This window comes from Eublepharis macularius, chromosome 3, assembly GCF_028583425.1.
Source record: "Eublepharis macularius isolate TG4126 chromosome 3, MPM_Emac_v1.0, whole genome shotgun sequence".
Taxonomy (NCBI): domain Eukaryota; kingdom Metazoa; phylum Chordata; class Lepidosauria; order Squamata; family Eublepharidae; genus Eublepharis; species Eublepharis macularius.
Window position 1 is genome coordinate 170,450,855 of NC_072792.1, and position 27,693 is coordinate 170,478,547.

The 27,693-nt window shown below is 45.5% G+C and overlaps 1 protein-coding gene across 1 annotated transcript in view; it reads left to right on the forward strand.

Annotated features, from left to right (window-relative positions):
• Positions 1 to 4,374: 4,374 nt before the first annotated feature.
• NOX4 (NADPH oxidase 4) overlaps positions 4,375 to 27,693 on the forward strand; it is a 154,037-nt gene continuing 130,718 nt past the window's right edge. Inside the window, exons 1-2 of the mRNA XM_054973924.1 lie at positions 4,375 to 4,409; positions 19,042 to 19,137. Coding sequence (XP_054829899.1) covers positions 19,129 to 19,137 — 9 coding nt within the window. The 5' untranslated portion in view covers positions 4,375 to 4,409; positions 19,042 to 19,128. The remainder of the gene's footprint in view (positions 4,410 to 19,041; positions 19,138 to 27,693) is intronic.

Here is a 27,693-nt window from a genome sequence, read left to right on the forward strand (position 1 = left end):
TCAAGAGGTTCCGGAACTCCGTTCCCCCGCGTTCCCCCTGAAAAAAAGCCCTGGTACACAGTCAAAGCCCTGTACTCATCTCAAAATGGCAGCAAGCAAATACAAGGATGTATACTGCCAGGTTCAGAATTCTGGTGGCAGTTCCATGCATATTCATTTATTTACTAAAGCCTTTATAACCCGCCTTTCCACATAGTTGGCTTATAAAATGATTTTTAAATTTCCAGAAGAAAAACAATATAAAATTGTTCTTCATCCCCTTACAAAATGCTTGCCCTTCACACCCCTTCAACAGCCATGGCGAAAGCTCTTGTATGTTTTCTCTCCTGAGTGAATTGTTTGACAAGAAACAATACAACTTTTTAGATGTAAGTTTCTTCCACACACATTAGTATTTATTTGGTTTCTTTCCTGTGTGGATTTGTCAATAGCTGTTTTTACACGTTTTGGCATAGCGCTAAACTCACCAGATAAGGGCGTCTTCATGGCATGATTTCTGACATCATCGCGCCTTGGAAAGAGAACCGTGGCGCAATGACGTCAGAAATCGCTCCACGGAGAAGCCCTTGTTTCATGAGTTTAGCACTATGCCGAGACGTGTGGAAAAAGCCACTATGTGCTTCATATTCTCTAACATAAACAGCAGTTCTTCAACTCTGTATTGGATTCTTGCTAATGCTATGTCTTTGTAAACTTGTGTTTATTAACCCTATGCATTGTTTATGGAAATGTCCTTGATATTTACTGTACTAATCTCACACTGTAATCCTCCTTGAGTCTCAATGAGAAAGGCAGACTATAAATGGCATGCATGCATAAATAAATACATAAAATCAGCAGAATTCATTTGAGTAGACAGAAGTAGGAATGAGCTATCAAAACCTAACATTCCCAACAATCTCAAGTTTCTCTTTGTCCTTTTAAAAGAAGCAACTTTCTTTTTAATGCTGCAAAGCCTGATTTGAAAATTTGGGAGCAATGCCTGCTAGAAGTTCAGTAGCAGACCACCTAAAAGTCCCTGCTTCAGTCCCCGCCATCTTGAGTTAAAAAGCTTGTGGGTAGCAGGTGATGGGAAGTGCCTTTCTCTACCTGAGACCCCTGGAGGGGTGCAGGAGATTGTATCCAGATGTACCTTCCAATCTGGTGGAATATCTGATTGAAGATCTGTAGCTTGTGCAGCATGGAAGGGATACTACTACATCAGTGGGGTTCAACCTGTTCAAACCCAGGGCCCACCTGTGAGCCTCAGGGGAGCCTGTGATATCAGTGGTGTCTAAGTCATGTGACAGGAAGGGGAGCCAGGCTCTCAACCTGACTGGGTTAAAAAAGAATCCTCTTCCCCACTGAGCGACTTCATTTTTCTCTCTTGCTTCTCTCAAGGCACATGCACAGAGAGGCAGCGGGCATGGAGTGCTCATGCGCACAAGCAGCAAGGCATTCAAAAGACTAAATAAGGGGACGCTCTCTAGGGCCTTGTGACCCAATAGGTGGGGCTCTATGACCCACTTCAGAGTACCAATCTTTGGAATGAAAACCATTGGTCTAGATTTAAAGAGCCAGTGCAGTGTAGTAGATGGAAGCTAAGCAGGCTTGGGACTTGGATGGGAGACCATCAAGGAAGAATCTGCAGAGGAAGGCACTGGCAAACCACCTGTGCTCCGCACTTACCTTCAAAGCCCCTTGCTGGGGTTGCCATAAGTTGATTGTGACTTGACAGCATGCACACACACTGTAGTGTTGGACTAGCATCTGGGAGAACCAGGTTTAAATCTCCACTGTGCCATGGAAGCTCACTGGGTGATCTTGGGCCAGCCACACCCTCTCGGCCTAACCTACCTCACAGGGTTGCTGTGAGCATAATATGGAGATGAGAAGAATGATGTAAGCTGCTTTGTTTCCCTATTGGGGAGAAAGGCGGGGTATAAATGAAGCAAATACATAAATAAGATGTAGACCAAATATGTTCCCATGCCATTTTATATTCTCTCTCTTCCCATGACAGCTGTATCAAATTTTAAGCAAAGCATGCAAACTGTGGCCACATTTTTTTTCTCATAAGGGAAAAACATAATATTCTACATCAAATGCCCAGACGAACATTAAAATAATCTGGGAAAACGCTGTTGGGTCTGACCCTTGGTCCATCTAGGCCAGCTTCCTGTCTTCCACAGCGGCCAATGAAATACTCCCAGAAAGCTCACATACAGGGCATGGAAGTGCAGGCATCCCCCTGTAGCGCGCTCCCCCCCCCAACAATCTAGCATTCGTAGGTAAATTGCCTCTGAGCATGGTGGCTCCATTTAGCCACCCTGGCTAATAGCTATTATGAGAGGTGCTGTAGCATAGTGGTTAAGTGGCTGGGCTCCAAGCCAGCAGTCTGCTGATTTGACTCCCACTACTATCATGAACTCTGCACGCGCCCTTGGGTAAGCCATTCCTCACAGCCCCAGCTCCCCAGCTATATTGTGGGGATAATAATAACACTGACTTTGTTAATGGCTGTGTGTGTGGCACCAATCTGACTAGAAGAGTGGTATATAAGCGCACAATTGTTATATTAATGATAGACCTCTCCTTCCCAATTGAGTCGAGTCCCCTTTTTATTAAACTCTAAGGACATTCTTTGGAATGAATTTATTATACAGAATGTATTATAAAATCTGACCAGCCGTGCAGGTTAGGGGAAGGGGCTGGTTTGTGGGCAATGTACCCCCTGGACCACCATCTGAAGAACTGCAGATGCTTTCTCCAAACTCTGATCTAGGTAGCTTAACGGTGCAATTCTGCTGAACTTCTCCTTCGTTGTTGTTGTTTTTTAAAATTTCCCCTCAGAAAGGAGCAGTCATGGAACCTCCCTAGAGTCAAAGGATCTAGAAGGCCCAGGTTGAGATTGTTGCTCTGCCATGGAAGCTCTCTGGTTGCCCTTGGACCAGTCACACATTCTCAACCTAATCTACTTCACAGGGTTGTTGTGAGGAAAAACTGGAGGAGAACGATGTAAACTATTTTGAGCCCCCATTGGGGAGAAAGTCAGGGTACGAATTGATGAATGAAAACGTAAATATTTCTATTGAGTCCAGTCTGGTGTAAATGATTTGTGTTGGACTAGGATATGGGGAGACGGAAGTTCGAACCTCTGCTCTGCCATGGATGCTTGCTGAGCAATATTGGGCCAGTCATACATTCTTGGCCTAACTTACCTCACTGGAGTGTTGTGGGGAAAAAATGGAGGGGAGAACTATGGAAGCAGCTTTGGGTACCCTTTGGGGGAAAAGGCGTGGTGTAAGTGAAGTAAACGAATGAATGAAAACATAAATATTTCCATAGAGTCTGGTGTGGTATAAGGATTAGAGTGTTGGACTAGGATATGGGAGACCCAGGTTCAAATCCCCACTCTGCCAAGGAAGCTTGCTGGGTCACTTTGGGGCCGTCTCTCAGTCTAACCACCTCACAGTCACAGGGTTGTTGTGAGGAAAAAATGGAGGGGGGGGGAGAATGATATATGCTACTTTGGGTCCCCATTGGGGAGAAAGTCAGGGTGTAAGTGGAGTAAATGAATGAAAACACAAATAAAGAAATATTTCCATGGAGGCCAGTGTAGTATAGTGATTAGTATTGGATTAGGATCTGGGAGACGCAGGTTTGAATCCTCACTTTGCCAGGGAAGCACCTTGGGCCAATTACACTCTCAGACTAACCTACTCCACACGTCCAGTAGCGCCTATAAGCCTAACAAAATCAGTGGTAGGGTATGAGCTTGCGTGAGTCACAGCTCACTTCTTCACGAAAAGCTCCTACCCTCCCACAAATCTGGTTAGCCTTATTGGTGCTACCGGACTCTTGCTTTTTCCTACTGCTACAGACAAACGAACACGGCTTCCCATGTTGATCTACTTCACATGGTTGTTGTAAGGAAAAAGTGGAGGGGCGGAGAATTAGCTCCGCGTACCCTTTGGAGGGGATAAATAATGTGAAATAAAAAATAAACGACCCCGAGCGCCGCCTCCTCCCGGCTCTCGCCGCCGAGTAGAAACAAAGAGGAAAAGGGAAACTCCTGGGCGCAAAGGAGACACCCCCGGCCCGGCCCGGCCCAGCCCCACACCCCGGCCGGCTCGCCCCCGGCCCAGACAAAAGAGCCCGGCGGCGGCGGCGGCGCAGGGAGGGAGGGAGGGCGGGCGGGCGAGGCGGCCGGCTTTGTGCCCCGGGGCAGGAGGAGGGAAGGCGCGGGAAGGGCTGGCCGGAAGACGAAGGGGGCGAGGCGCGGGAGGCCGGGCTGCCGGCCGCTGAAAAGCCGACGCCGCCCCGACGCACACAAAGCCGCGCCGGGGGTGGCGGCTCCCGCGGATGGCCCCATGGCTCCGTCCCGCCGGAGCTGGCTGGCCAACGAGGGCGCCAAGCACGTCCTGCTGGTAAGGCGGCGGGCGGCGGGGCTGGGTGCGAGCGCGGCGCGGCGGATCGAGCGCCGGCTGCGCTCCTCTTTGCCGCGGGGAAGCAGCCCCGAAGGGGAGAGCGCGGCTGTTGGGTCCGGTTGCGTGGTAGAGAGCAACAAGCTTTCTACGGTAGAAAAGAGCAAGAGTCCAGTGCCAGAGGAGTTCGCCGTGTTAGTCTGTAGTAGCAAAAGAGTAAGGAGTCCAGTAGCGCCTTTAAGACTAACCGACTTTATTGTAGCATAAGCTTTTGAGAGCCACAGCTCTCTTCGTCAGATGCAAGAGTCCCGTAGCACCTATAAGACTGACTACATTTGTGGTTGGGTATCAGCTCACTTCTTCAGATACTCTTCAGATTTTTTACAGGGAATCCTATGGAGAGTTAACCCAGTCTAAAGCCATTGGCTTTAATGGGCTAAATCTGGCGTAATTCGCCATAGAATCGCACTGTTAGTGTATCAGCTTTGGAGAGTCAAAGCTTCCTTCTTCAGAAGGGCAGCAGGAGTTGAGTCCAGTGGCACCTTCCAGACGGAAAAGTTTCTTACAGGGCAATCCTATGGAGAGTTAGTCCAGTCTAAGGCCATCGGCTTCAATGGGCTAAGACTGGAGTAACTCATCATAGGATCGCGCCGTTAGCATATCAGCTTTCAAGAGCCAAAGCCTGGTTCTTCAGAAGGACAACAGGAGTTGAGTCCAGCGGCACCTTCAAGACCTACAAGATTTTTTGTAGTGCAAGCCTATGGCGAGCAAAATCTGGGTCCGTTAGCATCTTAAACATCAACTAGGGCCGTTTCCACACGGCTTATCTTTTGCCGGAGCACAGCGTGTTCTTGCGCAAAATCATGCAATAACAGCATCTTCCAGGCGTGATTTTGCACAGTAAGCCGTGTGGAAACGGCCTAGGTTTCCAAGGTATGAGCTTTGTTGCTTTGGCTCTTGAAAGCTCATACCTTGGAAATTTAGTTGGTCTTTACGGCGCTATTGAACCTGGATCTTGCTCTTCGACTGCTGACCAAAACAGTTACCCTCCTGAAACTATCCTATGGTGAGTTACCCCAAATGGAATAACTCTCTATAGGATTATACTGTTAGGGTATAGAGAGTCAAAGCTCCCACCTTCAGAAGGGAATCTGAAGAAAGGAGCTTTGACTCTGATGCTTATACCTCTGAAGCAAGATCTTGTCGGTCTCTGAAAAAAGGTCTTGTGGGTTGGACTCAAATCCTGCTGCTCAACTGCAGACCAACACAGCTATCTGCCTGAAACCAAAGGACAGAGTGCTCCTGAGCGTGTACAGAATAACCCTGAGCTTAATTAGTGGAGGATCACACTGCTAAAGTGCTCTGAAGTCTTAAGTGTGCTTCGTTAAACAGAAAAATAGATTGCCAATGGACGGGATATGTAGAATAAAACAGGAGTCCAGTGGCATCTTAAAGACTAACAAAACTTTGTTTCATCGCAAGCTTTTCAGGTGTTGGAGCTCACTTTATGAGGTGCAGTGTTAGGTAGTGGTTAGAGATGCAAGCTCAGATTCCTGCTCTGCCATGCAGCTCACTGGGGCACCTTGGGCAGGTCACATCGTCTGTGTCCACTACCTCACAGGGCTGTTGTGAGGGTAAAATGGAGGTTATGCCATCCTGGGAGGAAAGGCTGGATAAATAGAAAACATAGAAAACAGTTTTTATCTGTGTCATTCATACATTATCTTGTCCATCCTCCTAACAGCCCTGTAGAACATGCTGATATTATTATCCTAATGTCACAAGTAGGTTTACTGATGACCCGAGGCAGAGTGGTGATTCAAACCTGGAGCTTCCCCGGTCATGCTCATCGCTAATATGTTACTGCAGCTCCCGGCTGCTTTCCTGTGTCGCCCCAAAGGCGATTCAAGTGTGTGACTTCTTTGGAGGGAGCATAATTTCCAGGTTAACCGAAGCACTTTGCATTTGCGAAGTGACACGCTGCGCACGTGTTCGGATAGATTTACATAAGCCTGTCAAAGTTTCATAGATCTTTTGATAGCGGACAGACTGAGTGTTGCCTTTTGGATCATGTATCTGCCAAAGGGAACTCTGACTCTCGAAAGCTTATGCTCTGAAAATCTTGTCGGTTTTTAAGGTGCTACTGGACTCAAATCTTGCTGTTCTGCTGCAGACGAACACAGTTGCCTACCTGAAACCCCACTAGATGACTTTATTGTCTCGCCGGCTATGCGTGCGTCTGGGTGGTTTGCAGGATTGCTTGTAGCTAAGGGGTGCAATCTGATCTGGTCTTGTGATCGTGCATATAGAACCCAGCAGCTATTCTGGATTGGTGAATGCGGAGTGTGGTCTGGTATATGTGTCAGCTGATAAAAATAGGTACCCTGGCCCCAGCAAAAGAAGAAGAAAAAAGGATCCTCGTAGTGAGATAGTTGGCAAATAACGTAAGAAAATGCTTCTGTGGGTATCTGATGCCTGAAACATTTTCTTGAACCTGTAACTTCAAAACACACTTTTCTAATACCAGTGTGACTCATAGAAAGGGGTGGTAATATAAATCTCAGGTTTGTTACACATGCAGGAGCCTGTGCAGGCAAATGACAGATGAGGAGGAATGTTTTTTAACAACATCCTTTTGTTTAAAATCTCCCCTTGAGTAGAAAACCAGCACAACCAGGCGAGAGTCTTACTTCCTGATGCGCTGCTTTTCTGATTGCAAAGGAATCTTTACACGGGAAAGTATTCAAGAGTCCTGTCTCGCACCAGCAGTCTGAAATAGTACAGTCCATTCTACCACCTCATTCTCTTACCTATCCCATTCTATCCTGCTGATCAGCAGTCAGATCTGATGTTTGCAATTTCCAAACTCAGTGTCATTGATATTTCTGCCATTTCATGTCAGAATGAGTAATGTAGTATTCTAGTGAATCAGGGGTAGACTAAGCCCTGGGAGACCTGGGTTCAAGTGGTCACTCGGCCTTGAAGCTCGCTGGGTAACCTTTGGGCCAGTTGCTTTCCACCTACTTCACAGGGTTGTCTGAATGATAAAATAAAATAAGGAAGGACCATGTATTCTGCACTGAGCTCTGCACTGAGCTCTGCACTGAGCAGGAGATAAAATACTAAATAGGTAGTGGCATTTCTATGATTCGTTCTGTTACTTGGTCAATATCCAGATGATGCTGATAAATGGAACATCGATTGCAAGTCTAGGCAGCAGTGTCCAGGACTTCATATTTGGTGCGGCTTTATAGGGAATGGTCAATTCCCGTGCAGTCCTCCTAAACACAGTTACGCCCTTCTATGCTGATGGACTTCAAGGGCCATGAAAGGGTGTAACTCTGTTTAAGATTGCATTGTAAGGTTCTTTTTTCCTTTCCAAAGAGCCCCGGGGCCTAAAGCAGGAAGCTCATGACCCCTCCCCCCTGTTTTTTGAATGTCCTAAACAGCCAGGTGCCCTGCACATTTCTGATGCAGAGTTTGGATGTGCTGAGTCATAGCTGATCAATGGAGCTGATAGGCAGCAGATTCCACACCGACAAAAGAAGTAACTGTGCTCAGACCACACTTACTTTGTAGAATTTGCTGCCCCCGAGAAACCCAGTGGTGACTACTAACAGAAGTCCGGCAGCACCTTCAAGACCTGTTCCAGCATGTGCGTATGTGACTCAGAACTTGCTTCGTCATGTGCATGGTGTATAAATGTCTAATGGATGTCCACTCCTGTGCATCTGATGAAGTGAGCTCTGGACTCGACTTCTGCTTAACTTTGCTACAGCAGATTAGCACACATCGTTCTTTGGATTTGCCAGTTTAGTAGACTTTCAAAGATTAGTCAGATTTATAGAGTGTATCAGCCACAATGACTTCATGGAACTTCCATATGTAGATGTATTGTCGAAGGCTTTCACGGCCGGAGAACGATGGTTGTTGTGGGTTTTCCGGGCTGTACTGCCGTGGTCTTGGCATTGTAGTTCCTGACGTTTCGCCAGCAGCTGTGGCTGGCATCTTCAGAGGTCTTTTGGTGCTACACCTCTGAAGATGCCAGCCACAGCTGCTGGCGAAACGTCAGGAACTACAATGCCAAGACCATGGCAATACAGCCCGGAAAACCCACAACAACCATCGTTCCATATGTAGGTTTAGGTTTATTTGATTTTTAGGCTGCCCTCTCCGCGAACAGGCTCAGGGTGGGTTACAAGACCTATAGAAATATAGAATAAAGCAATAAAATCACAGATCACAAAAAAATGACTTTCAAAATTAAAAAAACTCAACAACATAATTTGTGAAATCCCGGAATGGGGCCCCTTCACACTTCCCTACCCACCAAATGTAGAAAGAGGGGTGGAGGTGCAGGTTGATATTAGGGATCCCAGGCCCCTGGTGAGGGCGGGGGATCCTCCGCCCCCACTCCCCCACCCTGCCCCCACTTACCTAACCATCGGGGTGGTGCGAACTTTCCCTGCGGGCTCCCGCAGCAGCCACTGGGATCAGGCCCGTTTTGGCCCGGATCGGGGCCACTGCCGAGCACAGGAATGCTCCTGTGCTCTGCAGCACCTGAAAATGGGCCCAATCTGTGGCAAAACAGGCTCGTTTCCAGGCTCTGTGGAGTGCAGGAGAGGTCCTGCGCTCTGCAGAGCCTCAAAACTGGCCCGTTTCGGCATGAATTGGGCCTGTTTTGAGGCACTGCAGAGTGCAGGAGCACTCTTGCACAGCGCCCAAAAACGGGCCCATTCTGCCACGGTCTGGGCCTGTTTTCAGGCACTGCAGAGCGCAGGAGTGCTCCCGTGCTCCACAGCACCTCAAAAATAGGCCTGATCTGTGGCAGAATGGGCCCATTTTCAGGTGCTGCGGAGCACAGAAGCGCTCCTGTGCTCCGCAACACCTCAAAAACGTGCCCATTTCAGCGCGGATCAGGCCTGTTTTGAGCCCCTGTGGATCACGTGCGCACCCCCTCTCCCCCAAGGTAAGTGCCAGGCCCCTATCCTGGCAACCCTAGTTGATTTTATTCTGTAACCTCACATGCCTGGGGGCAAAACACTATATAGATGACCATATAGCCCCCATGCTGGCAGGAGTCCGGTAGGGAGGCCCATATGTAGAGGCAATCTACCTCCGGATGCCAGTGCCTGAAAGCATTAGTTTCTGGGCCCTGCTTGTAGGCTTTTGGGGGACATCTGGTTGTCCTCTGTGTCAAAAGGAATGTTGGACTGGATGGACCACTCATCTGTTTCTGCACGGTCACTCTTACGTTCTCATCACCCAAATAAGAATTCTGCTGACTCGCTCGATGTGAGATGGTGATTTCTACATCTCTTAACCAAGCACAACTGGAATCTTTGCAAACGCTTTGCGTAAGTTATAATTATCCTGTCAACAACCCTGTAAAGTTGGCCAGTTTTTATATTTTTTGCATTCCACCCCAGTCCTTTTTTAAAATAAAAGTTTTATTTGAAAAAAAGAAATAGAAATGACAATAGAAAGTGGATAGAAACTTTTATGGAATACAAAACACTACATTGAGCTACATTTAAGCTACAACAGAAAAAATATATTCGAAATATGTGACAGCACAACTTGCTTATATAAAAGTTCTTTTCTCCTTCTCCTTGGTTGTTTATACCCAAACTTCAATATCAATAGTTTTAAATCAGTTATCTCTTCTATAATTTAAACTCAACATTTTAAAGGTCTCTATGTTCTATTACTTTATTTTCATATTAAGTACTCTTAGTTTTCCTTAGTTTTGAGCTAGGTAATCAAAAAAACCCTTTCACTTTTTCTGGAATTCCGATATTGGTCTGTTAGGCACATAGGAAGTTAGTTTAGCCATCAATGCATATTTGTAGTCTGTCTATCCACTCAGGCATATCAGGGCAAGATATTGCCTTCCATTTTGCTGCATATAGTACTCTCGCAGCTGTCACCTTATACTGGAAGAGTTCTCCCTGTTCTTTTGTAATATTACTCGGTAGAATATTTAATAGCGTATTTTTTTGGATTCAACTCAATCCTGATTTTGAAAATCTTCTGCATCTATTCATGTATTTTTATTCAGTATCTTTGTGCTTTCTTGCATGTCCACTATATGTGAAAATTTTTTGCATCTTTGCATTGACATTTCCAGCACTGTCTGCTGTAGTCCTTATTCATTCTTGCGATGTCTTTGGGCATGGTACACCATCAAAAGAACATTTTACACCACTTCTCTCTTAACAGTTGGCAATGTATCTTTGGTCCATAGATTTTCCCGTTGCTTCATGGAAATGGTTTCTCCAAAATTTTCTATCCGTTTTAACATACGGTTTTTAACTTGCTCCATTTCTGTGTGGTGTTGCAGTAGAATTTTGTAGATTTTTCCTAATAAATGCTTCAGCTCGCCACTTATTAGTAATTCTAACTCTATTTTCTCACTTGATCTGCCGCCTTCTTTGAGAGTTTGTTCTTTAAGTTTAGATACCATTTGATGATACATCAACCATGGGATATTTTTCCTTTGAGCTTGCATTTCCTGTCAAGTTTTCATGTTACTTTGCTTATCGGTCATAAATTCACAGCTAAACTGAACCACCTGATTCGTGGTTCGTTGCTATTCCACAGACCAGGAACCAGGAACTTCCATGAACTTTTACCAGTTCATGAATCAGTTCGTGGTTCGTAATTCGTGGAATTCAAACACCCGACGCTGACTTCTAAGCTGGTGTGGGGTGTTTGAAACTGACAGCCCCCTTCTCCTGTTGCCCCGAAGCGGCAGGAGAAGGCTGTCAGTTTCAAAACACCCCACACCAGCTTCATCCAATCGGGTGAAGCAGGCACGGGGCATGTGAAACTGCAGCCCTTTTCTCCTGTCCCCTGAATGGCAGAAGAATGGGGCTGTCAGCATCATTCACCCCACACCAGCTTCAGCCCATTGGCTGAACTTGGCGCGGGCTTAGTGAAACTGACAACTCTCATTCTCCTGCCATTTGGGGGACAGGAGAACAGGGCTGTCAGCTTCACTCACACCACACTGGCTGGAAAGGGGGAGAGTTTGAAGGGAGGAAGATTCCCCTCACCTGTCAGCTTCACTCACCCCACACTGGCTTCAGCCAAGCGGCTGAACCCAGTGTGGGTTGTGTGAAACTGACAGCCCCGTTCTCCTCCACCTGAGCAGCAGGAGAACGGGGCTGTCAGTTTCACACACGATCAGCAGCACCAGCCTGTCTGGCTTTACAAACTGCTGATGACTCGCATGAACTAGGTCAAAAAAGTCGTGGCATTCATAGAAAACGGTCCCACAAACCACATTTTCATGTACCACGAATCGGCCTGATTTGTGCGGGTTTTTTGCTTTGTATTGTGATTCGTGCCCACTTCTTGTGGGGAGTACAATGTCTTTCAAGATCTCTGACTTCCCAACAAGTATCACTTCAGTCTTGTCTGGGTTCAATTTCAATTTGTTATTTTTCAGCCGTTTTTCAGCCGATTTCTACTGCATCCTCCAGGGACCTGGATAGAGAGCTATAGAGTTGGTTGTCCTCTGCATATTGATGACATCCAGCTCCATAGCTGCAAATGAGTTATCCTAAAAGTTTTACGTAGAGGTTGAATAACATGGGAGATAAGATTATGCCCTGCGGAACCCCACAAGATAGTTCCCATTCTGGAGACAGCTGATCTCTGACGGCAACCCTTTGAGTCCGTTTCATGAGAAACAATTTAAAGCAGTCCAGGGCACATCCTTTGATGCCCACTTCTGTTTCTAAACTCATCAACAGGATGGCACGGTCTACTGTGTCAATGGCTGCAGATAGATCCAGGAGGAGCAATAAGGAGGCATGGCTTTTGTCTATATTCAGACGGAGATCATCCACTAATGCTACTAGTGCTATCTCTGTCCCATGCCTTGATCTGAATCCAGACTGGAAAGGGTCCAGAGCACTAGAGTTTTCCAAGAAGATTGGGAGTTGGTCAGCTACTGCTCTCTCAATCACTTTGACGAGAAAGGGCAGATTAGAGATTAGAAGATAATTGGCCACATCAGTTTTGTCTAGAGATGGTTTTTTAATTAGCAGACGAATAACCGCCTGTTTGAGTGGCTGGGGGAAGGTGCCCTGAATTAGCGATTGTTTTACAATAGATCTCAGTGGTTCACTTATGAGATCTTTACTTGATTTTCACAGCCAAGAAGGGCAAGGATCAAGTGCACAAGTAGTGGCTGTCATAGATGCCAGGATCCTGTTCAGGTCTGTCATTGTAGAAGGTTCAAAGCAGTCCAAATATAGGGCAGATGGTGTATTAAGCATTTCCTCTATCTTGTTTGCATTGCAACTAGCATCTAGATCAGAGCGTATTCATGCTATTTTATCAGCAAAAAACTTAGCAAAGGCCTCGCAGCTAATTTTCTGTTCTTGGGACTGTAAAGGTTCAGATTTAGGGGTTAGAATGTCTGGACACCCTGAACAATTGGGGTGGTCGATTTCTGGGTCCCCTCTTAATTCTTCTCCTAAACATCTTTCTCCCAAAGCAAAGCAAACATCTTAACCCTAAAACATCTGTTCTCCTGGCTTTCCACCATTGTATTGGAGCAGGAAGTATTTCAGAAGAGCCCAGAACGTACCACCTTTGAATTTGTAGGAAACACCCTTTTGGAAATGGCTGCCGCCATCATAGAAGTCCTGTTGGCTTGGAACCTTGCAGTGTTTTGTGACTGGATCCAGCCCCACCCAGGAGTCATTTTGTGGTATCACCCACTCAGCGTAACATGCACTGTATAGGCCTGCCAATGAAGACTATACGGAAATTGACACAGAATGCCATGGCTTGTTTACTGGAGCTAGGCAGACTCTGCATATTACACCAGTTCTGCAGTTGCTCCGTTGGTTATGCGTTAGCTTTCAGTAGATAGCCATGTTAGTCTTTAGTAGCAGAATAAAATTTGAGTCCAGTAGTATCTGAAAGACCAACAGATTTTTCCAGGGAATAAGCTTTTGTGAGTTAGAGCCGGTTTAGTGTAGTGGTTAAGAGCCAGCCGCCCCCTGTCCTGTGGTTAAGAGCCAGCCGCCCCCTGTCCTGTGGGGCAGGTGAATGGCGTGGGCGGCCTCGCAGCCCCCCATGCTGCCTTTTGCCTGCCCCGCAGGACAGAGTGTGCGTGGCAAACCAGCTGCCCCCTGCAGGCAAAAGGCAGCGTGGGTGGCTGCGAGGCTGTCCGTGTTGCCGCCCGTGCACTCCCAGAAGCTGGCAGCTGCCCCTGGCGCCCCCTCCCTGGCGGTGCCGGGGGCAGACTACCCCCTTCCCCCCCCCCCCGATCCAGCCCTGGTCATTCTGCAGAATTGGTGAAAGGGAATTGTTGAGAGCTTTCTTATTGTAGTTTTAATGGCTGCAGAATCACTTGCTTATTAAAGAGTTTGGAATTCTTACTTTTTGGGGTGTATACCTTGCTATTTCTACATGCAAGGGTTTTCTTTTTTCAGCCGTCTTGGTTACCTAACTGTATGTACTAAACGATGTTTATTGCATTGGTTTTTAAAGTCAAAATCTGCCTACATGGAAAAGAAATGAAGTAAATAAATAATGAAAAGCACCCCCAGGGTCAACAAGATTGGGGCCTCCCTGCTCTGATACTGCATCTGTTCCCCATAGATGAGGTGCATGCCTCTTTATTAGACTCAGAGTTGTTCAGAGATATCGGTTTTCCTGATGAACAGTCTTGTGTCACGTATTCTAGAAGGTGTTACTGGCACAGAAACTCCGTGTTTTGCTAATGGTTTAAACTTGGGCTCCCCTCTATACATAATCTTTTGAGCCCCTCACTCCACTGGAATCTTTCTCTTTGGCAGATGACCACGTGGAATCCTTGCGCACAGCTGCATGTGCTCAGCCTGTTGCTGCATGCACAGCTGGGACAGTATTCAACATTCAAAGAGGGCTAAAACAGGCTATCCCCAAGCCAGTTAACTAGAACAGCGGCCATCTAGCAGGAAGCAGACACTCTGCTATGTTTTCTGCTTTTCTGCCGTCAGCGTAGCGGTCTTTGAAACATCTCACTTCTGCTGCTAGGAAAAAGTCACTGTTAGATACAAACTGGAAGAGCCGTTTTGCAAGCTGCTCTAGGTCTTTTGGTGGGGTGATGAATCACCAACCTCGTCATGGGGGAATCAAGCAGTATTTTTTAAACTCTTTGAACTTGGGGCCCCTTTCCTCATTTCTCCCCATCTAGCACCTCCCCTCTGTTCCACAGCAGAGAGTCGTTTTGTACGCAGTTGCGTGCTGCCAGTGGAGCATCCGAAAAAGCTTCCTGTGAGATTTTATCTGATGGAGTTTTTTTCTGTTACACATGATGACAAAGCAGCCCACCGGACAAAAATTGTCTAATGCAAGGAAGCCGTTTTACTTGCACCAAATAACCCAAAAAGGCCTCCATGGGACAAAATTCAAAAGAAGCTTTTTCTGACACTCCGTGGTGATCTGTGTATTGGGGCACCAATCCAACACCAGAATTAAAAGGAGGAATAACACAACACCGACCCGTTCTAAACCGCATACTGAGAAACGTCTCTGGAAGTTCAGCTGGAGAATGACTCGTCTCCAGATGGGACTTGGCTTATGGAGCTTGCTTGCTTGCTGTCCATTAACTAGGTAATGTCATTACATTTTGTTTCTGTGGGTTCTTTACCTCATGCATCATCTAAATGAATTATTTTTAAAAAAATAATAATGACTACCATGTTTTCCCTTCCTTAAAGGGACCTGAACACTGCATTTTGGTGCTGGAAAGACATTTGATTAATTTCTGGTTTTTGTATTCTCAAATGGAGATGGCCATGTCCCCCCCACCCCCAGGTAACTTAGGTCCAACTTTACACCATTTACTCTCATATTCTCTCTCACACACAATGCTTAGTCTAATGAACAGAGCAATTCTATACAGAGTTACTCTTTTCTAAGCTCATTGATTTTTAATTCCCCCCTTCATGGCATATTGAATTTTCTTCAAACCTAGGGCATTTCTCAGATTTGTTGAAAAATCTTTCTTGTCACTGATTTCAAGGTATCTAATTGCCAACATGGTCATATCTGCAGATACTTAAATCTTGAAATCGGTGACAGGAAAGATTTTTCAACAAACCTGAGAAATGCCCTAGGTTTGAAGAAAATTCTGAAATCTTAAAAAAAGAAAAAGAAACTACATTGGTGGGTTAATTCTGCCCCCCATAGAAGCAGTGCCTGTAGCTTTAAGAAACAAATACCTTCTGAGTTCGATCCCAGCAGAAGCTGGGTTCAGGTAGCTGGCTCAAGGTTGACTCAGCCTTCCATCCCTCCGAGGTTGGTAAAATGAGGACCCAGTTTCCTGGGGGTAAAGTGTAGATGACTGGGGGAGTCAATGGCAAACCACCCCATAAAAAGTCTGCCAAGAAAACGTCGTGATGTGACGTCCCCTCATGGGTCAGTAATGACTTGGTGCTTGCACAGGGGACTACCTTTACCTTACCTTCTGTGTCAGTTGCTAGGTAACCACAACAGTATTGCCCATTGAAGCCTTGATTTCTGGTGGTAAAAGGCAGAGGCAGGGGGAGGGAGCAGTATCCTTTTCAGGGCTGTTTTGGCCTTTAAGGGAGGACTCCCCTGGGACTGACATTGGCTAGATTGCATTGCGTATTTTTGCTTCTATTGCAAGATTAGCTGGGTTCGTGGGGAGAAATCTCAAAATTCTTCTAACTATGTATAGCAGTTGACCCTCTCAGTCTTTCACATGCTGCCCCCCTCTCTAAACCTCCCTTCACAGCTTTGAGGCCCTCCCAGGCAAGTAAAGGCTAGGTCACCACACACCACCCATCTAGCCTCTACTACAGCAGGCAGAGAGTCCTGACCTAAATCCTCACAGGGCCCCCTCTCTCCTCTTCCAGAGGCTTCACCAGACAGGCAGCCCGTTCCCTATGTGTACCTCTCCTCACCCAGCTACAACCCAGGGCTATCGGGGAAAGAGGAACTTAGAGGTTACTTTCCCTATATATACTCTGCCATCATTTAAACTTGGCCCATTTAACACGATCAGAGTGTCTGAGGCCTGCGTATGAGACATTTCACCTCAGCCAACGATTTCAAGCCAGCCAGGGTTAAACAAAACAAAAATAAAATATTTACAAGATGGAACATAGGAGTGAACAGATTTTGAACTAGTAAACAAATTGAAGTTAAACAGAGTATGTTTCAGAGTAATAGAACAAGTTTTGAATTAGCTATTGCTCTCTGCTGCCTCCTCTCAGCAGCTTTCCAAAACCTTCTTTACATCCAACAGACACTCGCTATCATTGACCCAGCAGTCCACTAGAGGTGGGGGTGGGGGGTGGGGTTTGGGCAGTTTAAAGGGTCCTGTGGCTTGCAAGTCAAATGCCCCTTTCCCTGCCACTGCTAAGCAGCCGGAAAGGGGCATTTAAACCCCACGAAGCATGAACTGGTTCGTAAACTGGCCCCAGTTCGTGGTTCCTGATTCGTGTAAAACTGTGAACCACAAACCTCATGGTTCGGGTTTTTTGTGGTTTGTGCCCATCTCTACAGTACACTAGCTCCCATTGGCTGTTTCTCAGGAGAGGTGGAGCTGGAGCCAGTCTTGTCTGTCACATTATGTGCCTTTTACAATTGGAGGGAGTAGAGGATGAGGCGTGATAAGCACTGTAATTGTGTGAGAAAACTGCGTGATGATGCAAATAGACTGTTCTGGATGACTCTGGTCAGGCCTGATTCAGATATGTGTGCATTTAAGAAGCCTTAAGTATCTAGTTCGCGTTTTCTATATCAAATCAATTAAATCTTGGCAAGAGGTACACCTCAAATAACATTTTAGGTTTGTTTCCCGGTATTGTTAGGGTTGCTGGTGGGAGGGGGGAACGGAACTCAACTTTTTCCTTTTCTTTGTGCATGTCACAACATGATGACATCACTTTAAAATGGGCCCAAATTGACCTGGTACAAAGCATAGGAGCGCTCCCAGGGTCTATGTGATGACATCACTCCTGGGCGTGACATCGTCACGCCGCACTGGGAGCGTGCCTGGGAGACCTGTTCCCCCATCTTTTCCCCTACACACCAGATGAGTGATGGCAGAGGCCAGAGGGTGGGAACAGGGGATCCCCTGCCCCCACCAAAGGATCTGACAACCCAAGGTATTGTACATAAGTAAATACAATTGTAGAACCTCTGCTTCCTTTGTAAGAGTGTGGGAGCTTTCTATACTCTATCTGGCAGGCTGTTCCAAAGTCAGGGTGTGGCCACCGAAAATGAATGTGCATGGGCTGTAGATGGGCAGACATCTGAACAGAGGAGACCGCCAGAAGTGAGGCACTTGATGACCTTAATTGGTGCATGGAAACATACGGGGAAAGGTGGTCTGATAGATGTGGATCCCAGGCCATGAAGGGCTCTCAGGATAACAACCAGCACCTTGAATTGTTCAGAAACAAATAGATAGGTGGTGAAGCTGCCAAAGTATGGGTGTAATATGATCATACTGGCATAAACCTGTCAATAAACTGAGAGCCAGTTTGGTGTAGAGGTTAAGAGCACGGGACTCTTAATCTGGAGAACTGGGTTTGATTCCCCAGTCCTCCACTTGAAGCCAGCTGGGTGACCTTGGGTCAGTCACAGCTTCTAGGAGCTCTTTTAGCTGCACCCACCTCACAGGGTGTTTGTTGTTGTGGGGATAATAATAACATACTTTGTAAATCACTCTGAGTGGGTGTTAAGTCATCCTGAAGGACAGTATCTAAATCAAATATTATTATTATATTATTATTAATAATCTAGCTGCAACATTCTGTACCAGTTGAAGTTTCTACATAGTTTTCAAGGGCAGCCCCACATAAAATGCATTACAGTAGTCTAGCCTTAAAGTTACAGTTGCATGTATCAGCATGTGACAATGGAGTTAATGTTCTATGTTCGGGGTGTGTATGTATGTGTGTTTATGGCATGATTTTGTACAAGGCATGAGAACCATGCCACTTATTCTAGGTGTGGCACCAGGCGATGTTTATCCTAACAGATTAATCAAGGCAGTGATTCTGTGTGTGTGTTTAATAAAGAATTTTGAAGTCATGTTGCTCTGTATACGCACATGTCATTTCTGTAGTCATTACAGGGTCTCTCATTAGAAAAAAGCAAGAATCTAAGAGGGGTATAACAGCAGCCTTGTCTTGTGAGAGCAAGTGGAAAATGGATTTAATGAGATCTTAATGCACATAGAAGTTCTAATTTGCTACCTATTAGCTGGAAATCAAATAGATCCAGGGAAAAAGAAGTTTCGCTAACTTCTTTGGTTCCTGGATCTCCAACTTGAAAAACTAGTCTTGTTTTCGTAGCTGTAAATTCCTCTTACAGGAAGTTGTTCAATATAAATACATATTCCAGGAATCAACAATGCAGATGGTCAGGAGTAAATAATTTTTTTTTAAAGTGCAATTTGCGGGACCTACTGCGGTGCTCCCCTAAAGTGTATTAATTTTTATTTTACTTTTTAAGGCTTGCTTTCTTAGTCTGCTTCACGCTCCTGCGTGCTCTCTGTTTTGGAAAGGAATATTAGAAATTTCTGGTCTTGTACATGCAATTTCCACTTACTGTGGGTGTGTTTTCTCCCCCACCCCTTTGCTTCCTTCAGCTGCTCTGGCTGTCTCTCAACGTGGGGCTGTTTTGGAAAACTTTCCGACTGTATTACCATGGGCCACAGTATTATTACTTGCATCAGATGCTTGGGGTAAGTGAAGAGACAATGTCTCTCTCTCTCTCTCTCTCTCTCTCTCTCTCTCTCTCTCTCTCACACACACACACACACACACACACACACACACACACACACACACACACACACACACACACGCACTCACCCCCCCCCCCCAACTCCTTGAGAATGTGGGAATGGGAAGTGGAAAATCTTGGCTAAGAGAGAATATCTTGGTGTCTCACGAGGAGGGGAAGAGTGGAGGGGAGAAGAAGGGGAGAGCAGTTACAGACAAAAAGAGCTGTTTCTGGGTTTGACTGGAAGGAGAACTTTCAGGAGTCTGGGAAAGCTAAGCCTCCTCCCCTCAAACTCTTTCCAGGCTGCTTTTTGATAATCTGCCATGTGAACCCTTCTGGCCAATGCCTTCACTTGCGCTCTTAGTCATGGTAACTTTAACTAACCTCGTGGGCCTGTTCCGGCCCATGTTTACACGCCAGCTCTCCTCAAGGGCAGATCATTTCTATGAACACTTGCATCCTTTCCAGCTGAGGCTCATGAGCCCTTGGTGAGGTTCGAAAGGGCTCTCTAGGCCAAAGAGAAAGCAATTGAGGGAACATAAAAAGCGAATTGAGAAAGGAGAGCCTTAAAAAGGGGGCACTTACAGTGTAATCCTAAGGAGAGTTACTCCAGTCTAAGCCTATTGATTTTAAGGGGCTTAGACTGGAGTAACTCTTCTTAGGATTTCACTTTTAGTTTGTTAGAGGGCATTGAAGTACGTTGAGTGCCATAGGTTTGGGTAGCTGCCTCTTTCCAGTGTGGTGCAGGCTTGCCAACTCCAGGCTGGGAAATTCCTGAAGATTTTGGGGGGTGGAACCTGGAGAGGGCAGGGTTTAGGGAATGGAGGGACCTCAGCTGAGTATAATGTTACTGAGTCCACCTTCCAGAGCTGCCATTTTCCACAGGGGAGCTGATCTCTGTGATCAGTTGTAATTCCAGGAGATCTCCAGCCACCATCTGGAGGTTGCAAAATAGTGAAAAGTCCAGTAGCATCTTTAAGACTAACCATCTTTATTGTAGCATAAGCTTTTGAGAACCACAGCTCTCTTCATCATCTGACGAAGAGAACTGTGGTTCTCGAAAGCTTATGCTACAATAAAGTTGATTAGTCTTAAAGGTGCTACTGGACTCTTTACTATTTTGCAACTGTAGACTAACATGGTTAACTCCTCTGCATCTGGAGGTTGGCAACCCTAATGTGGTTTACTATTATAACTGTATATTAGTGATTTTGTCATGTATATTTACAAGGTTTTTGTGTATATGTAGAACCATATTGAGGATGTTTTTAATCTAACTTTTGTATTTCTAATTGATTGATTAAATTTTATACCGGTGTTTCTAATCCATATTTTTAGTTACATTCAATCATTTAAAGTATTTTCTTTCTTTTGTTCCAACCTCCTTGGTGGTTTGTGGGGTCCCTCCTTTTTGTTGTCCTTTGAATCCCCAGCCTGCCATAGAAGCTCACTGGGTGACCTCGGGCCAGTTGCTTTTTCTCAGTCCAACCTACCTCAAAGGGTTGTTGTGAGGATAAAATGGAGGACGGGGAACTGATGTAAGCTGCTTTGGGTTTTCACTAGGGAATAAAGTGAAATATAAATATCTAAAGAAAAAAGCAATTAAAGTTTTTTTTTTAAATTTAAGCAATTCAAGCAATTAAATTTTTTTCTATACAACTTTAAAATCTTTGTGCAATGAATTTTTGTGTTGTCCTTCATCCAAGGAGCTCAGGGTTCATTTATTTTATTTTATTTATTTGAGATTTGTATTCCGCCCTCCCCACGAGTGGGCTCAGGGCAGATAACAACATATTAAAAATACAATTAAAACATTAATGTACATTAAAAACAACACATTTAAACCAGGATGGTGGACAGCCTTCACAGGGAGGGTTAGGATTTATACACCCCTTTTTCCAGGCCGGCGGAGGCCCAGCCTCAGCCATATGGCTGGCGGAACAACTCTGTCTTGCAGGCCCAGTGAAAAGATAGTAGGTCCTGCCAGGCCCTGATTTCAGCAGACAGATCGTTCCACCAGGTGGGAGCCAGGACCGAAAAGGCCCTGGCTCTAGTCGAGGCTAGGTGGGTCTCCTTGGGTCCATGGACCACCAACAGCTGTTTGTCCCCTGATCGGAGTGTCCTCTGGGGAATATATGGGGAGAGACAGTCCCGTAGATATGGTGGTCCCAGTCCGCACAGGGCCTTATAGATCAATACCAGAACCTTGAATCTGATCCGATACGCCATTGGCAACCCATGCAGTTCACGTAAGAACGGGGTTATATGCGCCTTATTTGGCACTCTCGTAATAATGCGCCGCTGCATTTTGTACCTGCTGTAATCTGGTACATGTTTCTCCCTTTCCCCTACTCCCCCCCATCATGGCTTTTTGAGGTGGGCTAGGCTAAGGTCACCTAGCAAGCTTCATGTCAGAGTGGAGATTTGAACCAAGGCCTTCCAAATCCTAATCTGTTGATTTAACTACAATTCCACACTGATTTTAAAAGCCTGCTATAAAAGCACATATTCCTCCCCACATTGTTTTCATTTTACTCCTAAGGAGAGATAACAGCTTACCAACCACAAGATCTTTTTCTGATTGCTGCTTTGGTGAGTTTTGCAAGCAGAATCAAACACGTGCATGCACACACATCAGTACACGTGAGCATTTGTTCCCAGGTTTAAAAATTAAAGCGTGAAAGCATTTTGAAAATTCCCAGCCATTGGGCCGCCTAGGTCTTTGAAACAGTTCATGGTAGACAAAAATCCAGCAGGTGCAGCTTTTCCCTGCATGGTGGCCCAGGAATGAGGAAATATGTCACTTGCTGAATTTCCTCTTCTGGCATGCTTGCTGATGTCGCAGGAGTTCTGCCAGGAAAAATGGGATTGCGACCTGTTTATACTTTATGAAAGCGAAAGGTTTCAGGATGCCTCCACTGGTTGAGTAGTCAATGAATTGGTTTTGATTATTCAATTGAAAAGCGTTTGAAAGCGGTCACCCCAATGATGGTGGGGGATTTGAGCTTGGGTCTCCGCAGTGCAAATTTAAAATTACATTGGCTCTCCCCCCCCCATATGGAAATGTATGTAGATTGAATCAATTAGCTGGGCAAGTAGCTGTGGTAGCCTAGTGGTTACGTGGTCAGGTTGTGAATCAGCATTCTGCTGGTTCAAATCCCACTACTGCCACGAGCTCGGCAGCTGGCCTTGGGTAAGCCACTCCTCTCAGCCTCAGCTCCCCAGCTGTATTGTGGGGATAATAATAACACTGACTTTGCTCACTGCTCTGAGCGGGGCACTAATCTGTCTTTTAGAGCGGTATATAAGTGCAGTTGTTGTTCATAAAGCGATGCTGAGGTACTCTAGATTAAGGACACAAATTTCAGTGGTCTAAGACTTGAGTAGTAATGCTGGATAGGACTGCAGGGTAACATTCATGCGATTAATCAGCTATGGGCCTTACTTAAGAATCACAGACAGTAGGCTTAGGGGCCCGCTAGGGAATTACTGACTTTGGGTTAAAAGTAGAATGTGTGTGCAATGGGGAAGTGCGCTCTTTCATGCTCATATGGAGAGCAGTTCATGGATTTTGTTTTGCTTGTTCATTGCTGATACCCTTGGGGCTACATCCAGGGCTTTTTTTCAGTGAGAACGCGGTGGAATGGAGTTCCGGCACCTCTTGAAAATGGTCACATGGCCGGTGGCCCCGCCCCCTGATTTCCAGACAGAGGGAGTTTAGATCATCCTCCGTGCTGCTGGCATGGAGGGCAATCTAAACTCCCTTCTGTCTGGAGATCAGGTGGCGGGACTACCGGCCATGTGACTATTTTCACTGAGGGCGATTTAAACGTTTAAAAACTCCCCCCTTGTTCCAGCTGAACCAAAGTGTGGTCCAGAGTTCCACCACTGTTCCACCACCTCTTTTCCCAGAAAAAAAGCCCTGGCTACATCACCTTTGTCTGTCCTGAACATATAGGCTGGGATCCTATACAGCAATTATGGGACATTTAGGGAGAAATCCAAAACTGGTTTATTCAAGAAATAAGTTCAGTGAGGTTTATTCTCAGGAAATTGTTCTTAGAGTTGCAACTTTACAAGACTGAAGCAGCATTCCTTTGCATACTGTGGCTTCATAGTAGAGCATCTGCTTGGCATGCAGAAGCTCCCAGGTTCAGTCCCTGGCATCTCCCATAACAACAAGAACAAGAAAAAGAAGAACAAGAAAAAGAACAACAACAAGAAGAAGAAGAAGAACAAGAACATTCAATTTATATGCTGCCACACTCAGAGCAGTTTTACAAAGTATGTTATTATCATCCCCACAATAAATACCCTGTGAGGTGGGTGAGGCTGAGAGAGCTCTGAGAGAGCTGTGACTGACCCAAGGTCACCCACCTGGCTTCAAGTGGAGGAGTGGGGAATCAAACCTGGTTCTCCAGATTAGAGTCCTGCTGCTCTTAACCACTACACCAAACTGGCTCAGGTATTAGGCAAAGTGAAAGACTTCTACATGAGTCCGTGGAGAGCCTCTGCCGGTCCGAGTAGACAATACCGACTGTGATGAACCGATGATCTGATTCGGTATAATCGATCCATGTGTTCATTGACACGTAGCATCACTTAAATTAACACTGTTGTGTGCACTAGTGTTATCCTTTGAAAGGGGTCACTGGTACAAACTCGTGTACATACCAAAAAGCATAATAATGCCATAGGATCCAATCCACAGTGAACGTGGGGAGCCGCCCTAAAGCGGCTCAGTCCATTTGGACCTACAAATTCTGGCCTGGCAATGACTGGGGAAAGCTTTTCCAAAGGTCTGCTACCTGAGATCTTTTTAACGAGAGAAGCTGGGATTGAGCCCAGGACTTTCTGGCATTTGTTCTGCCCCTGAGCCATGACCGTTCCTCAAAGGGCTCTTAAAAAAGAATTAATTGTGCCTCAGTGGATCTTTTGAACACTGGGATCAGGCAAGGGTGATAGGCCAAGTTCCCATGATCTTTAACCCTAGGATTGGAAGTTCAAGAGTCAAAATGGAGCAGGTGCAGGGAGTTCCATGGTCAGCCACTTCCATCAGTAAGCTGCAGTATGGCTGAGTGGGGCCCCGATTCGGACCAGGCAGGCAGGGAAGAGGCAGTTTAACCCTTTTACCTCATATGGTTTTGTAAATGAAAACTGTTATAATCCTTTACAGTAAAAAAGTTTGGTCAAATTGGCCACTCCCCTTTAAATAGCTAAACACCACATGGCGAAAATCCCAGTTTCAATTGGAAAAATTGTCCAGAGTGAAAACGTTAAACCTTTCCTCTCCATGTTATTTGGAAGTCTGAAGCAGAATACCTCAAGGCTGTGATACAGCTTCAAAAGACTTGGGGAGATCCACGATCCATCATGTCTTTGACCCTGACTTTGGACTACACTCCTCTGTAGTGTAGTGATCTGAAAATGTGCATAAGGTCAGGCTGTAGCTCTCTTGGCTGTGTGGAAGGAATAACCAACCTTATTTTGCTTTCAGGCATCCCAGAGATTTGTGACAGTTAAACAGCCATTTCTACATCACTTGTGAAATATTTTATTTTTAAATTTTTTAAAAATGAGTGATGTGTTACCCTTAAGGGGGTCTCCTTGTGAGTTGGGGGGAATTAGCATTAAAGGTGACACAGCTAGAGGAGATAACTGGGAAGTCTGCACCTATGTATACTGGGATTGTTCCCTTAGAGAACTCTCAAATAAACAGGCAGATGTTCTACTGGAAAGGTTTCTTTATTAATGAAGGAATAAAAAGGCAAAGACACATAGCATACACACAGAGCTCACCAAGAAAACAGTGAGGAAATGAGAAAATGGTTTCAGTGAAGGACTATAATTATCCATCTTGAAGGGGAGGAGAAGGTCCACGGAGATGCAGCCAAATGACTAGCATTTTACAGAGAAAAAGGAGTAGAGGGAGCCCAAACAAGTTTGAGGATGCGTGGATGGGTCCCAGAACACACACACACTGAGCACTTGGCTGGACAGCGTGGTTGTGGAGCAAAACTGACAGCTTGCTTCCAAAGACAATACTATAATGGCGTGTCTGGAGAGGGAACAATAAATTGGGAAAGGTATGAGATGACTATGTGGGATGGGCTACAGGTAAAAAAGGTTATATTGTGACTGCCCACCCAGTCATCTCTACATGTCCGTCTGCACAACCAGATGGGGTCTTTCTGGAGTGTCATTGAATGGTCTTTCCTAGACTTGTTGCTCAAGATCCTTTAGAGAGCAGGTGTTGAAAATTGAACCCAGAGCTTTCTGCATGCAAGTCATGTATCGCTGACTTATGCCCCGGAGGATTGCCAACTGGCTTGGAGATCAAACGTCCTGTCCCTTTAATAAAGGCTTGTTGGCATAATTTCTACCCCGTGATGCTATTAAGGGATGCTGGTTACCTCCACGCCATAAAAAGCTTCCTCTCCCCATTTCCACATGTTAAGCTGTTATATTAAAGGGACAGGACACTTTCCTCTAAGTCAATCGGCAGCTCTAGTCGTCTCTTGGGGATCACTGTGATGTTCAGCCCTGAAATGTAGTAACGTACTGAGTTGCAGTATGTTATCTGTCCGCTTCCCTCCCTCTGTATGTTGATGGGCAGGAATCTGGAATTGACCCCGTCTTGGGACAGTTATTATCTGTTTGTTGATTTTATAATATGAACTGTTGTGTTATGAATTGTTTAATTTTTTATTGTATTTTTATAACTGTTGTTAGAGTTGTAATTAATACTAATACTAATAATGTTGAATTGAATTACTGCTGCAAATTTTAAAATTTATTATGAAGTGGGATGTCTGAGAAAAGGGAATCATACCTCATGCTGGTTTATCAATCTACACAAGTGAGCAGGAAGTTGTCTTTTGCTGAGTCAACACCAACCGTAGGAGAGCACCTGCTCGAGGAAGTATACACAGAAGAAGAAATCACTTTCTGTGTAGGACAATATGGTCCGTATTTATAAAGCCTTCAAAGGGCAATAATCAATATTTTCAAGTACAATTATTTCAAGTACAAAGTCCAAGAGTCCCCTACAATCACATCATATGGAACTAACATACATCAGAAAGTAAACAACAGAAAATGAACATTTATCAAAGTAGCCCAAAGTTGGAGCATCTACAGTCACAACCCTAATGGGTAAAACAGACGCCGCTCGTTCCCCTGGGTGCGGGGAGAGCTCCAGCTTGAATTTCAGGCAGGCGGCGTTCCGAGTAGCTGGCTACAAGCTTTGCTGGCCTTTTGTTTCTCTGCTCGTTTCGAAGCAATTCTTCTTCCGGCCAATATTTGGTAACTCCTGAATAAATGTATTCAAAACTCCGTCTCCGATCTCGTCAATATCAATGGGGACTTTTGCTGAGTCAAGCCGAAATAAGACAGTTGGACCCACTGAAACTGGGATGGATACAACAGTCTTTTCTGTTGATAAAAAAGGGAGGAAGGGTCCTGTTGGATCAGACGAAAAGGTTATGCTGGGGATTGTGGGACCTGCATGAACAAAAGGCTTGTGTCAGGAACTTTAGTAAGGGGCAGAGTGGATGAAATTTAGAGCCAAAACACACGTTAAGAAAAACCTAGGTTCAGCACGTGTTCGCTTACCTCAAGGTTTGCTGGGATCTGTAGGCGTCCTGGAAGCTTAAAGTCCTGAAAGCTTAAAGGATCTATAGGTGTCCTGGAAGCTTAAAGGCGTCCTGGAAGCTTAAAGCTTAAAATACAGGCGCTCTGTAAATGCTAAACTTTAAGCTTCCAGGATGCCTACAGATCCCGGCAAACCTAGAGGTAAGAGTACACGTGCTGAACCTGAGTATTTCTTAACGTGTGTTTTGGCTCTCAGTGGAAAAGTTGGTTGGATTGATCCCTTGGTCTCTTTGCACTGACATGGCTGTCCACTTCCTCTAGCAGAGATCCTTCCCAGTCCCAGTTTCAGTGATCTTTGAGATGAACCTGGGATCTTGTGCAGGGATGCTTCCGCTGAACACCAGAGAAAGTTCTTTGCTTGCTGAAACAACTCACCTGTAATATTTTTTTTAAATGGTAACTTGGACACTAATGCAAGGAAATGTTCCTTCTGACCTACAAAATAGTGTTTTTCCTGCACGGAAATTTTTTGGAAATGATGCCATACTCATGTAAGGCGGTAGGACTGGAAGAGCTTTCTTTCCGTATGACCTATCTTGTCACTTCTTCAGATAATTTTTTTTGGTGCATTGAAATGATTTCCTCTCACTTAAAATACGCTCCAGATGTTACAGTGGTTAGCTGCCCCTCTGCTAAAAAAAGATGATAATGGGCCCTCTGTCTGTTCCGAGAGGAAAACGAGCCGCTTTGTGCCTTCGAGGCAGTGTTCACACATGATAGGGCAAGCTTTTGACACCATGGGGTGAAGTGGCAGACAGAGTTCCTCAACATACAATCAGGATGTTAAAGAAGGAAGACAGTGGAAAGATTACACAAAATAGAGAAGTCCCCAGCACTGAGAAACACACAACTTGGGAAGGGG